The sequence below is a fragment of the Microcaecilia unicolor genome, chromosome 7, assembly GCF_901765095.1.
Source record: "Microcaecilia unicolor chromosome 7, aMicUni1.1, whole genome shotgun sequence".
NCBI classification, from domain to species: domain Eukaryota; kingdom Metazoa; phylum Chordata; class Amphibia; order Gymnophiona; family Siphonopidae; genus Microcaecilia; species Microcaecilia unicolor.
The window spans coordinates 117,523,811-117,536,350 of NC_044037.1; the positions used below are offsets into that span (position 1 = coordinate 117,523,811).

Here is a 12,540-nt window from a genome sequence, read left to right on the forward strand (position 1 = left end):
GAGAATATCCGGGTTCAGGCAGTATTCGGGTCAGGCAGCAGGTATCGGGGTTCAGGAAGAGAGTAGTCAGATTCAGGCAATGGACAGGTCAAGTAGCAAGACTATGGCTGGAGCTCCAGTAGCAAGGAGAACTGGCAGCGGACAGGACTAGGGCTGAAGCTCCAGAAGCAAAGGAAAACACACACGGGAAAACCAGAAAGCTAAACACAAGAAAACTAGTAAAGCTGTACATAAGCTAACAAGAAAGCTATGCCCAAGCTAACTAGGCACAAGCTAGAAACTCACACTGAACTGGACAAGGTAGCAGTGCACAGAGCACTCTAACATACCAGGGACCTTAGACGATGCAAAGGCCAAGGCTGCAGTCTCTAAGTGATTAATAAAGACCTTCAACACCTGAGGAGCAGCTGCAGCCATCAGTAAGCAACTACGGAGGCTGTCCAGGCACAAACAAGAGAGAGAAGTTCGGCAGCCTGGAAGGACCGGACTGGGCTAAAGTCTGGAACGGGCAGGAACAGCAAGACAAACTATGGCAGCCACTGGCTCTGGCCACCAGCGGGTGAGAGGAGCACAAACCAAGGAGCAGGCAGAGCGCACACAGAACATAGAGAGACTTAGAATACCTAGGTGCAGCACACAGGAGCAAACAGAGCCAGGCTGGAGACAGAGGTAGAGCTAACTCAGGCAGCACCCCCAGGTGCAGTAGAGTGGAGTAATTAGAGCCATGCTGGAAGCAGCCAGCACACAGAAGGAAAACTACTCCAGAAAGGATAGGCAGAAGCCAGCTTAGAAGCTGACCCCAGAAATAAGGTAAATCTGAGGGTGGTCACGGCCACAGATGTGACAAAGGTAAACTACTTTTTGGTGATGTGCTTGCTCAGATTGTGAAAGAGCTCGGGGACTCTAAGGGTCAGCGGCTGCCGGAAGACCAAGGTAAGGCGGCATCTAGATCTGGTCGCCCTTGGTTTCAGCAGACTAAGCGCTTCGGACCTGCTCGGTCGGGCAACTTCCAGTGACCTTACTTCCAGCAGAAGCAGCAGTCCTTTCGGTCTGACAGACGTACAGTTGCCTCAGGTCCCAGAGGGCAGCAAGGAGGCAGAGGGGCGCAGTGATGGGGCCCTGGCTCATTGCCTCCTGGTGATTGGGGGTCGTCTGTCCCTTTTTCGGGAGGAGTGGGCCAGGGTAACTTCAGACGATTGGGTCTTGGATGTTATTCAAGATGGCTACAAGCTCAAACTCGCTCGACCCTTGTCAGATTTTTTCCTGGAATCTCCCTGCAAGGCCGCTGTCAAGCGCATGGCGATTCAGGACACCCTGTCCGAACTGCTTCGTCTGGGGGCAGTGATTCCAGTACCGCCCGCAGAGGGGGCAGGGTTGCTACTCCATCTATTTCATAGTCCCAAAAAAAGGCGGGACCTTCCGCCCTGTCCTCGATCTCAAGTTGGTGAACAGGTGTCTGCGGGTGCAACATTTCCGTATGGAGACTCTACGCTCGGTTCTGGCGGCTGTGCAGCCAGGAGAGTTTTTGACCGCGCTCGACCTTGTTCCTTTGCTTTGTAGTTCCAACCAGAGAGCTTCCTTCCAGCTGAGTTTGGACGTAATAAGAGTCTAGGGTGTTTATGGTTCAACTGCAGTGTGTAATAATCCTGTCTGGTGGGGAGAGTTTCTAGCCTCAAGGAAATGTACTTACTTTCATATTCTCAGTTCTCCTTCCTGCAGAGGGATCTTAGCGATTTATGACCATGTCATTTTTTCCATGTTGCCAAAGACATTTTTGCAAAGTCATGGTGGTAGTGACAGCTTTCCTTCGTGAGGATGGATTGCAGGTTCATCCATACCTTGTGACTGGCTGATTTGCGGCTCTCTCTATCAAGAGGCAAACTTCATCCAGGATACCTACTCTTCTTCAGTCCTTAGGATTGGTAATCTGTGTTACCAAGAATCAGTTTTCAGCACAAATCTTGGCTTATCGGGGAGTGATGTTATATGGGCTTGGGAAGTCCTTTCTTCCTTATTGCTCCTTAGCAACAGGTGCAAACCCAAGTCAGGTTCTACTTTCCCTACTAGGTCCATGGATATGGGAATAGGTTCAAGTTATGGGCACAAGGGTCTCTTTCTTGGACATTCCTCCATGGGCCTGATTTTTTTTTTTGTTACATTTGTACCCCGTGCTTTCCCACTCATGGCATGCTCAATGCGGCTTACATGGGGCAGTGGAGGGTTAAGTGACTTGCCCAGAGTCACAAAGAGCTGCCTGTGCCTGAAGTGGGAATCAAACTCAGTTCTTCAGTTCCCCAGGACCAAAGTCCTCCACCCTAACCACTAGGCCACTCCTCCACTCCATGATTCCATGGAAGACCACTTCAAGGGTTCCTTCTTCTTTGGTCCCCATCTCTATGGTTCCCTTCAAGCCAACTTAGTCTCAATGGGTGATTTCAACACAGCCTTCCGCTGATATTTCAGACGTTCTCTGTCCTTGGAGGTGGCTGTCTGCAGCTTGTAGGCTGCTAGGGTGTGCCATAACTGGCGGCAACAGATTTCGGATCCCCAAGGCAGACTGTCGACCGCCTCCTCACTTGCTAGATGTAGAGTCTATTGTGGCTTAGTTGCCAGTTTCCTTCTATGATTTGTTTTGGGTGTCAAATAAGCAGACGTTTTTGGCGGTCACAGCCTGTCGTTTGATGTGGTTGCACTGCTGGGCGGCAGATGCAGAGTCTAAGGGCGGCTGGTTCAGCTCTCTTGTCAGGGCAAGCTATTGTTTGAGGACTCAGTGAAGTTGGTGGAAGATTTGGGTGACTCTCAGACAGCATCTTCCTGAGGACATGTCTACACGTTCTTTTCGGTCTGGTCAGGCTCGCCCTTATCTTTACGATACCAGGACTATCGTCTGGGCCAGCCTAGTTTTCTTTAGCGATCTAGTCCAGGCAGGTTCTCGGAACTCTCGACTTCATCTGTTCGAGATCCTCTGGATTTCCACTGATGGGGGGATGGGGCGCACAGTCCTGTCTTTTCTCCATACGGTGGTTTCTGCTTGAAGGGCTGTTTCGCATCAATGTCATTTTATTCAAAATCCATTTAGGGGATCAGTTGCTGCTCTTGCACCCCAGCTTAGTACGCTTTTGCATAGTTGGTCAATGCCTGGGGTGACCCACTGAGCAGAAGTGACTTCCTACATAGCCTTATGCACTGCTAAAGACTAAAGCGGTATTCTAGTGCTTGCCATTTTAAGATTATCAGATGCAGCGGTGGCAGGATCAGAAGCAGACATATTCAGAACCTGGAGAGCCTTAGGTATATAGCAAGGTGATTCCTCCTTACCAAACACCCACACTGTGGTGGGATCATCAGATTCCTGACCTGCTGATCAGAAATGCCTCTCTGCATACCCCCTTTCTGTCCTCTGGCTGGTCACAAGAAAGGGGATCTGGTTTCAAGAGCCGCAGCGGCTGTTGGCTTGGAGAGGCAATTTCTTCAGCTAGCTTCTATATGGGGCAGCGCTTTCTTCCAGAGCTCAGTTGACTTTCTTTTCTGAGTCCCCTTAGTAGTTTGGCCACTTGGTCCTTTGTCTTGCTGTGGATGGCTTTTGCAGATCCACCCACTTGTTCTTTGTCCTTCCCTTACAAAGCTTTGCAGGCTTGGCGTGGCTGTGCTAGGCATTCCAGATTTGATGTGGCAGCACATGTAGCCATGACCTATGGAACATTGCTCCAGTCTGCTGAGGTTGTAGTACCCTGCCCCACAAGGACTGCTTTGGAACATCCCACAAGTCTCTGGATTGATTTGTGGGATGCTGTGGAAGGTAAAATTAGTCCTTACCTGATAATTTTCTTTCCATTAGTCCTAACAGATCAGTCCAGAGGCCCACCCTTTGTTGTTCTGGGTTAAGTGTAAAAAAAACAAAACAAAACCCAAATCAAAACATACAGGAAATCTTCTGTTACCCTCCCGCAGGAGCGGTTGAGGAGCTTACATGGGCTTTATGCAGGCAGGAGAGGACTTTCCTCTTCCACTGCTTTGGTATCGACAATACTGAAGTGGCTGCACATGACCACTTGACCACATATAATAAACCTCTGAATTTCTCTCTATCTCCACCTGCTGGTAGAGGGACATAACCCACGAGTCTCTGGATTGATCTGTTGGGACTAATGGAAAGAAAATTATCAGGCAAGGACTAATTTTACCATCTGTTAGAGGAAGGGGAGCTTCCTCCTGGGGGAGGGGGGGGGGGTAATCCAGCAATGACTAGGCTGTTCTGTAAGTAAGAGCTGCCTTCTATGATTGTTAAAGCCTTGGAGGTACTCAACGTTTCTTCCCAAGACCCTTCCCCCTCCGGCTGAGATGATTGCACCCCTGATGATATCAGCACCAAAAAGCCATCTAGAGCTTTTAACATGCAAGCAGCTATGCAGGTGCTATTCTTCTCAGTGGGATACCCCTGATGTTGGTTTGAGGATGACCAGAGCTATGTCTCGACTGCTCACAAAGGAGCTGGAATCCTTGCAGTTACCAAAAGTGGACATTCCAAGAAGACTACACTTCCTGTGGAGGACATACAGGATAGGAAATTAGTCCTCCCTTAAGCACCTTACTCTGAAGACGTTTTTTTTTTTTTTTTCCTGGTGGCAATAACTTCACCAGTAGTGTGTCAGAGATGAAGGCTCTGTTGTGCCAGGATCCATTCCTGAGATTTATTGAAGCACGGTTCATGATTAGAACAGTGTCCTCTAGTTTTGACAGGGAAAAAAAAAAAATCTTCTCCGTTCTGCATTTGAATTCTGCCGATTTCTTTCCCCCTCCTTTCACAGGGAGGATTACCTGGGGGAGTTTCCTCCTCTTCAGTGTCTGGATGTTTGCAGAGTTCCTTCTCTGCCCAGTCAAGGAGCTAATATGGCAGGGCGGCCAGAAAAGTTAAAGCGCTGTGAAGTTTTTGGGGGAGGTGCCAGCAAGTGAGCGCTACATCTGCTCGCTGTTTTGGGGAGGGGTGTGTGAGGAGAGAGCAGAGAAACTGACTTAGCATGACGTTCTTATTATAGTGGGTTAGTCTTTTCTGGGGAGTTTTCTCAGTCTATTGTTGTCACGAAACGCCTAGCCACCCTACCCTGCAGCCACTTAGAGGGTCTATCCCCAGCACAGCTCAGGTTCGCCTGCTCCTGCCACTTGTGCTCAACACTAGAACCCTCCTGGACTTGATCACAGCCCCTCTTGGCAAGTCTCCCGTCCTCAAATTATCCACAGTGATTTCTAGGTTACTGGCGGCCACACTCCCAGTGGTCGCACAGTTCCCAGAAAGCAATCACAGACCCAACTCACAAACCACCAGGATTCTTTCAGTCCAGACAGGCAGAGTCAACAAACTGAAATTGTTTATTGTCTTAAAAATTGATCAGTGAAACAGAAAAAACAATAACAGGTAACTGAAATATGGATCAATTATAAACATTTGTTTACTTTCTAAGAAGTACCTGGGGAGATCAGGAAATATGCTGCTCGCAGATTATCAAATGTAACTGATCACAGGACCTCAGCAAAGAAATCTGTCTCTCTTATCCCGGGCTAAGACCGGGGGAAAAAGCCAGTAAAATCCAAATGAAAATAAGCGCCTGGGCCAATCAGAGCCCAGACCAACTGTATTTGAAAGTATATTGCGGACTGCCTTTCCAAAAGGCTTAAACAAAGAAAACAGCCTTGGTTCTGCAGCAGCTTTAAAAGATAAACATGCATGACCTGCTGGCCAAACTAGAAAAATATACTTCAGGAAATAATTAAGGCAGTTTTACAGGATTAAAAAACCCACTGTTCTGTAACAGTTGTAGAGTTGGTTTTGGCAGAAACTGCTTCCATTTTTATGCTGCTCTGGTATTTTCTGCCCAGATTGAATCATCTGTGAACTGCCTTTTAGATGCTGCTTCTTTTGAAGTTGACAAGTTAAACGCATCCAGAAATTCTGAAGCTGAACAGGGATTTTCTCCTGATTTTGTTCTTATGCATGAAACTTTTTGTGTGAGGAGAGAGGTTTGTATCATGGAGTCTTTTTGAAATCTCTTTGGCCTGGGGGGGAGGGGGGGCGTCCGCTAAATTCTCTCAATCCTCTCCTAAGCGTCCTACATTGAATATATTGCAGGACCAGGAAGACATAACGTTTGCTGTTCTGGAGGCTGCTAACCTTTATCTTGAAGTTCCAGAAAAATCTCATAATTGAAAGGAGGCACTCTGTGAGGAGGAGGTTATTCCCATAATGCAACTTTTTTAATGCAGAGATTCTCAGGTGTTGATGGTGCACTAGATTTCAGTGGATGCTCAGACAGTTCTTTTTTTAATCCTGTACACACTGATACGTAGAACTTGCAACTTTTTCCTGCCTGCATTATAGAGTGCCTTGCTCATAGGTACAAGAGGCTTGGGCAGGCTTCCCGCTATTGCTTGTTTTTTTTTTTTTTTCCTTTCTCCCCCATTGCCACCGTTCAGCATCTTTTTGCTCCTTCCCTCCCTCCTGTGGCCACTGCTGCTGGGTCTGGTCTAGTAAAAATACAAACAAACCCAGTACAGATGTGTGGGACTCTGGCTGTTTGCACCCTGCTACTACTTCTCTGTCAGATCTGGAAGTTTACATCAGAGGAGGGGAGAGAGAAAGGAGCAATGCTGTAGGGTGGAAAGAGAGGCAGGGACAATCCTGAATTAAGGGGAGAGACAGACACGGACGGTGCCAGGGTGAGAGAGAGAGACAGACAGGCAGTGGTGGTGGTGGGGGGGGGGGAGACAGGAAATGCATAAAGGCAGCAGGGGTGATAGAGAGACAGGGCAGGGGAGGGCAATGCTGGAAGGTGCAGTGGAGGGCAGTGCTGGATTGCAGGGGCAGGAAAGAAAGCAAAGCAACAAAAAAGGAGGAAAAAACCTCATGAAACTGTGAGACGTGAAAAAGAAACAGGAAAATCAAAGGAGGATAACAAAAAAGTCTTAAAGTACTAAAAAGCCGACTTATTTAGTACTCTAATTAGACTTTTTTGTTATCCTCCTTTGATTTTTCTTGCTTTCTTTTTCACGTCAAGGGGCAGGAAAGAGACAAAGAGGAGGGGGGAGAGAGGTAAGGAAGGGGAAGAGACGGGAAAGGCTGCACATGAATGGAAGAGGGAAATGCACATTGATAGAAGGGAAGAGAGGAAAATGCACACAGATGGAGGGGAGGAGACAAAGGGGAATGCTGCACATGGACGGAGGTGAGGGAAGGGAAGACGGGGGCATATCCTGGACACGGATGGTGGAGAAGGGAAGAGATAGGGAATATAGATAGAAAAATGGAAGAAACCTGTATGTGAAAGATCAGTGCAAAAGATGGATGTGGGGCATAAAATGAACATAGGTGGAGAGAAAAGAAAAGACAAATGGACAGGAGCCACTGGAATCAGAGTTAAAGGACAAAGGAAAGCAGAACCAGAGACCAAGATCAAAATGTATAGAAAAATAAAATCACCAGACAACAAAAGTAGAAATTTATTTTGTTTTCTATTAATGTTGGAATATGTCAGGTTTGAGAATTTGCATTTGCTATCTTTTTTTGCACAGTACAGAAGGGAAAGACTCCTTCTATTTCTCCGGTGTTGTGCTGTGTGCAGAGACAAGCTTCTTGGGGTTTCAGGTTAATTTTTACCTGTGTTAATATTTTAAGTTTGTGGTCACTTATCCTGTATTTGAAGATGGTGTATCTGTGTTCTGCATGTGTGACCAAGACTCTTTTTATTACTCTGGCTGGTTTATTTTCCCAATGAATGTGTTAATGTTCTAGGTCTCATTGAAATTTTAATGGTGCTGCCTTTTTCCTCGGTATGTTTTTGTATGAATTTTGGAAACTGGTGTCGTTATGGAGTAGTCTTTCTTTAGGACTTTTGTAGGATTTTGTATTACTTCATAAGATGCCTGGTGCTAGAGGGAATTTATGTTGTTATTGAGATGACACCAGAAACAGGTATTTATTTAGTATGGTGAATTCTAGGGGGAAATGTCCTAGTTATGCTCTGCTCCCACTATTGTTTGAGGAAGACCTCTGTGGTTGCTGAATGTGTTTACATTTAACATCTTTGCAGCTGCCTGCTTGTGCTTCCCTCCTCTCGGACAGCTCCAGAGCAGCCGTAAAATTTGTTCGGTAAAGCTAGGTGCTCTGGAGCTGTGCATTGCCCGAAATGCTTATTAGAATACTCATGAGCTGATGTAGTACATTTGCATGGGGTTCTCAGTAGCTGCTAATGGCACACGTTAGAGCAATGGAAAACCCCTTTGTACATTACTGGATAAATAACATTTGCTTTAGACTGACTACAACCAGTCTAAATCAAATGTTAACATCAATGTAAGCTTTGTGCATTGGTGGTACCTGAGATTGGTTTATAGAACAATCTGATTTTAAGTTAGTGATGGATGTTTCCATTGATATCACACTCTGATCACACTGAAGTTATCTACCACATATTTCCAGCGGAGTAAAACCTATTGAAAATTTAATGATCAATTATTGGTTGATCCACAGACCCTTCTTCTGTTAGAACAAGATATTGGAGAATATTTTACCCTTAATAAAGTGGTGGTGGTTGGTGCAGTGTCTGTATGGGAGTGTTTCAAAGTTATTCTCTGAGGACAAGCAGGCTGCTTGTTCTCACTGATGGGTGACGTCCACGGCAGCCCCTCCAATCGGAATCCTTACTAGCAAAGTCCTTTGCTAGTCCTCGCGCACCCGCGCGCACCGCGCATGCGCGGCCGTCTTCCCGCCCGAAACCGGCTCGAGCCGGCCAGTCTTCTTTCGTCCGCACTCGGTACGGCTGTGTTTTTTGCCGTGTCGAGCCCCGGAGAGTCGACCTCGCGCGTCCGTTGTCAAATCGCCGTGTTTTTTCTTAGGAAAAGTTTTCAATTCGTTCGGAAAGTGCTCCGCAAACCCCCTTGGGTTTCGTTTGCCCCTTCCCGTACTTCCAGTCTTTGCCCCGGTAAGTTTTCTTTCGTCGTCGGGGTAGGCCTCTTTTCGGCCTCGGTCGAGATTTTTCTCCCTCAAAGTTTTTGGTGCTCAAATTCGTCATTTCGGATTTTGATTTCGCCGGCGTGATTTTTCCGCCCATGACATCGAAGCCTTCCAGCGGCTTCAAGAAGTGCACCCAGTGCGCCCGGGTAATCTCGCTCACTGATAGGCACTCTTCGTGTCTTCAGTGTCTGGGGGCCGAGCACCGTCCTCAGAATTGTAGCCTGTGTTCCCTGTTACAAAGGCGGACTCAGGTAGCGAGATTGGCCCAGTGGAACGTTTTGTTCTCGGGCTCTTCGTCGGCATCGGCACCGGGGTCATCGAGTGCATCGACGTCGTCAGCGTCCAGACCTTCATCCTCGGCCGCCAGTGCATCGAGTGCATCGAGGCATCGGCCCTCTGCATCGGCGCCGAGACATCGGATAGCTGCATCGGCGTCGGTGGTACCGGGACCTCGTCTGCTGATGTCGTCGGACGGTGGTGCATCGTCAGGAGTGCAGGTGAGGGCTGTCCATTCCCCTGCTGGTGCTGGTGAGCCTTCGGGTGGGTCTCCCCCTACCCTGAGGGCTCCTGCGGTACAGCCCCCCCGAGATCGACCTCCTTCGACCTCGGCCCCGAGGAAGCGACGGCTGGATTCTACGTCCTCCTCGTCGGTGCCGGGGAGCTCCGGTGACATGCTTCGGAAGAAGTCGAAGAAGCATCGACACCGGTCTCCTCCCCGCGTCGGCACCGAGAGCTCTGGGTCGCCGAGGGAGTCGGCACCCAGCAGGCATCGGCACCGAGAGGACCGCTCACCCTCTGTTCAGGAGGTGTCGATGCGCTCCACTCTGGACAGCCCGGAACAGATTCTGACGTCGACTCCTGCATCGACCTCCATGCCTTTCTCTGCAGCCGCTCTGAACGAGAGCCTCCGGGCCGTTCTCCCAGAGATTCTGGGAGAGCTGTTGCGCCCTACCCCTCCGGTACCGGCGGTGCTTGCGCCTCCGGTACCGTCGAGCGTGGCGCCGGCTGGCCCATCGCCCGGGGTGAGGTCCCCGACGTCGGTACCGCGTGCGGTGCCGACTGCGGCCACCTCCCAGGAGGGCTCCCCGACTACGTTGGCGGAGGGAGCTTCGCCGATGCGGGCGAGGGAGTCTACCTCTCGACGCCCCCATCGTGGACGTGGCTCCACGGAGTCGAGCCGGGCGAGGTTGCAGACACAGGTCCGTGAACTTGTGTCTGACACCGAGGGTGAGGCCTCGTGGGAAGAGGAAGAAGACCCCAGATATTTCTCTGACGAGGAGTCTGAGGGTCTTCCTTCCGATCCCACTCCCTCTCCTGAGAGACAGCTTTCTCCTCCCGAGAGTCTGTCTTTTGCTTCCTTTGTCCGGGAGATGTCTACGGCCATCCCCTTCCCGGTGGTTGTGGAGGACGAGCCCAGGGCTGAAATGTTTGAGCTCCTGGACTATCCTTCTCCACCTAAGGAAGCGTCCACTGTTCCCTTGCACCATGTCCTGAAAAAGACATTGCTTGCGAACTGGACCAAGCCACTAAGTAATCCCCACATCCCCAAGAAGATCGAGTCCCAGTACCGGATCCATGGGGACCCAGAGCTGATGCGCACTCAGTTGCCTCACGACTCTGGAGTTGTGGATCTGGCCCTAAAGAAGGCTAAGAGTTCTAGGGAGCATGCTTCGGCGCCCCCGGGCAAAGACTCTAGAACCTTAGACTCCTTTGGGAGGAAGGCCTACCATTCCTCTATGCTCGTGGCCAAAATCCAGTCTTACCAGCTCTACACGAGCATACACATGCGGAACAATGTGCGGCAGTTGGCGGGCTTGGTTGATGCTCTCCCCCCTGAGCAAGCCAAGCCTTTTCAGGAGGTGGTCAGGCAGCTGAAGGCGTGCAGAAAATTCCTGGCCAGAGGGGTGTATGACACCTTTGATGTTGCGTCCAGGGCCGCTGCTCAAGGTGTGGTGATGCGCAGGCTCTCATGGCTGCGTGCCTCCGACCTGGAGAATAGACTCCAGCAGCGGATTACGGACTCGCCTTGCCGTGCGGACAATATTTTGGAGAGAAGGTCGAGCAGGTGGTAGAGCATCTCCACCAGCGGGATACCGCATTCGACAAGTTCTCCCGCCGGCAGCCTTCAGCATCTACCTCTACAGGTAGAAGATTTTTTGGGGGAAGGAGGACTGTTCCCTACTCTTCTGGCAAGCGTAGGTACAATCCTCCTTCTCGACAGCCTGCGGCCCAGGCTAAGCCCCAGCGCGCTCGCTCTCGTCAGCAGCGCGCGCTTCAGCAAGGCCCCGCGGCTCCCCAGCAAAAGCAAGGGGCGAGCTTTTGACTGGCTCCAGCAGAGCATAGCCGACATCCAAGTGTCAGTGCCGGGCGACCTGCCAGTCGGAGGGAGGTTGAAAGCTTTTCACCAAAGGTGGCCTCTCATAACCTCCGATCAGTGGGTTCTCCAAATAGTCCGGCAAGGATACACCCTCAATTTGGCCTCAAAACCTCCAAATTGTCCACCGGGAGCTCAGTCTTACAGCTTCCAACACAAGCAGGTACTTGCAGAGGAACTCTCCGCCCTTCTCAGCGCCAATGCGGTCGAGCCCGTGCCATCCGGGCAAGAAGGGCTGGGATTCTAGTCCAGGTACTTCCTTGTGGAAAAGAAAACAGGGGGGATGCGTCCCATCCTAGACCTAAGGGCCCTGAACAAATATCTGGTCAAAGAAAAGTTCAGGATGCTTTCCCTGGGCACCCTACTTCCCATGATTCAGGAAAACGATTGGCTATGCTCTCTGGACTTGAAGGATGCCTACACACACATCCCGATACTGCCAGCTCACAGACAGTATCTGCGATTTCAGCTGGGCACACGTCACTTCCAGTACTGTGTGCTACCCTTTGGGCTCGCCTCTGCGCCCAGGGTGTTCACAAAGTGCCTGGCTGTAGTAGCAGCGGCACTTCGCAGGCTGGGGGTGCACGTGTTCCCATATCTCGACGATTGGCTGGTGAAGAACACGTCCGAGGCAGGAGCCCTGCAGTCCATGCAGATGACTATTCGCCTCCTGGAGCTACTGGGGTTTGTGATAAATTACCCAAAGTCCCATCTTCTCCCATCACAGAGACTCGAATTCATAGGAGCTCTGCTGGATTCTCGGACAGCTCGCGCCTATCTCCCAGAGGCGAGAGCCAACAACTTGTTGTCCCTCGTCTCGCGTGTGCGAGCGTTCCAGCAGATCACAGCTCGGCAGATGTTGAGATTGCTGGGCCACATGGCCTCCACAGTTCATGTGACTCCCATGGCCCGCCTTCACATGAGATCTGCTCAATGGACCCTAGCTTCCCAGTGGTTTCAGGCTGCTGGGGATGTAGAAGACGTAATCCACCTGTCCACGAGTTTTCTCGAATCCCTGGATTGGTGGACGATTTGGTCCAATTTGACTCTGGGACGTCCTTTCCAAATTCCTCAGCCACAAAAAGTGCTGACCACGGATGCGTCTCTCCTGGGATGGGGAGCTCATGTCGATGGGCTTCACACCCAAGGAAGCTGGTCCCTC

General features: G+C 50.2%; 1 protein-coding gene across 1 annotated transcript in view; it reads left to right on the forward strand.

Moving 5' to 3' along the window:
- The window catches only part of LOC115475071, a 74,180-nt gene that overhangs the window by 1,778 nt on the left and 59,862 nt on the right, over nt 1-12,540 (forward strand). Inside the window, exon 2 of the mRNA XM_030210810.1 lies at nt 882-933. Coding sequence (XP_030066670.1) covers nt 882-933 — 52 coding nt within the window. The remainder of the gene's footprint in view (nt 1-881; nt 934-12,540) is intronic.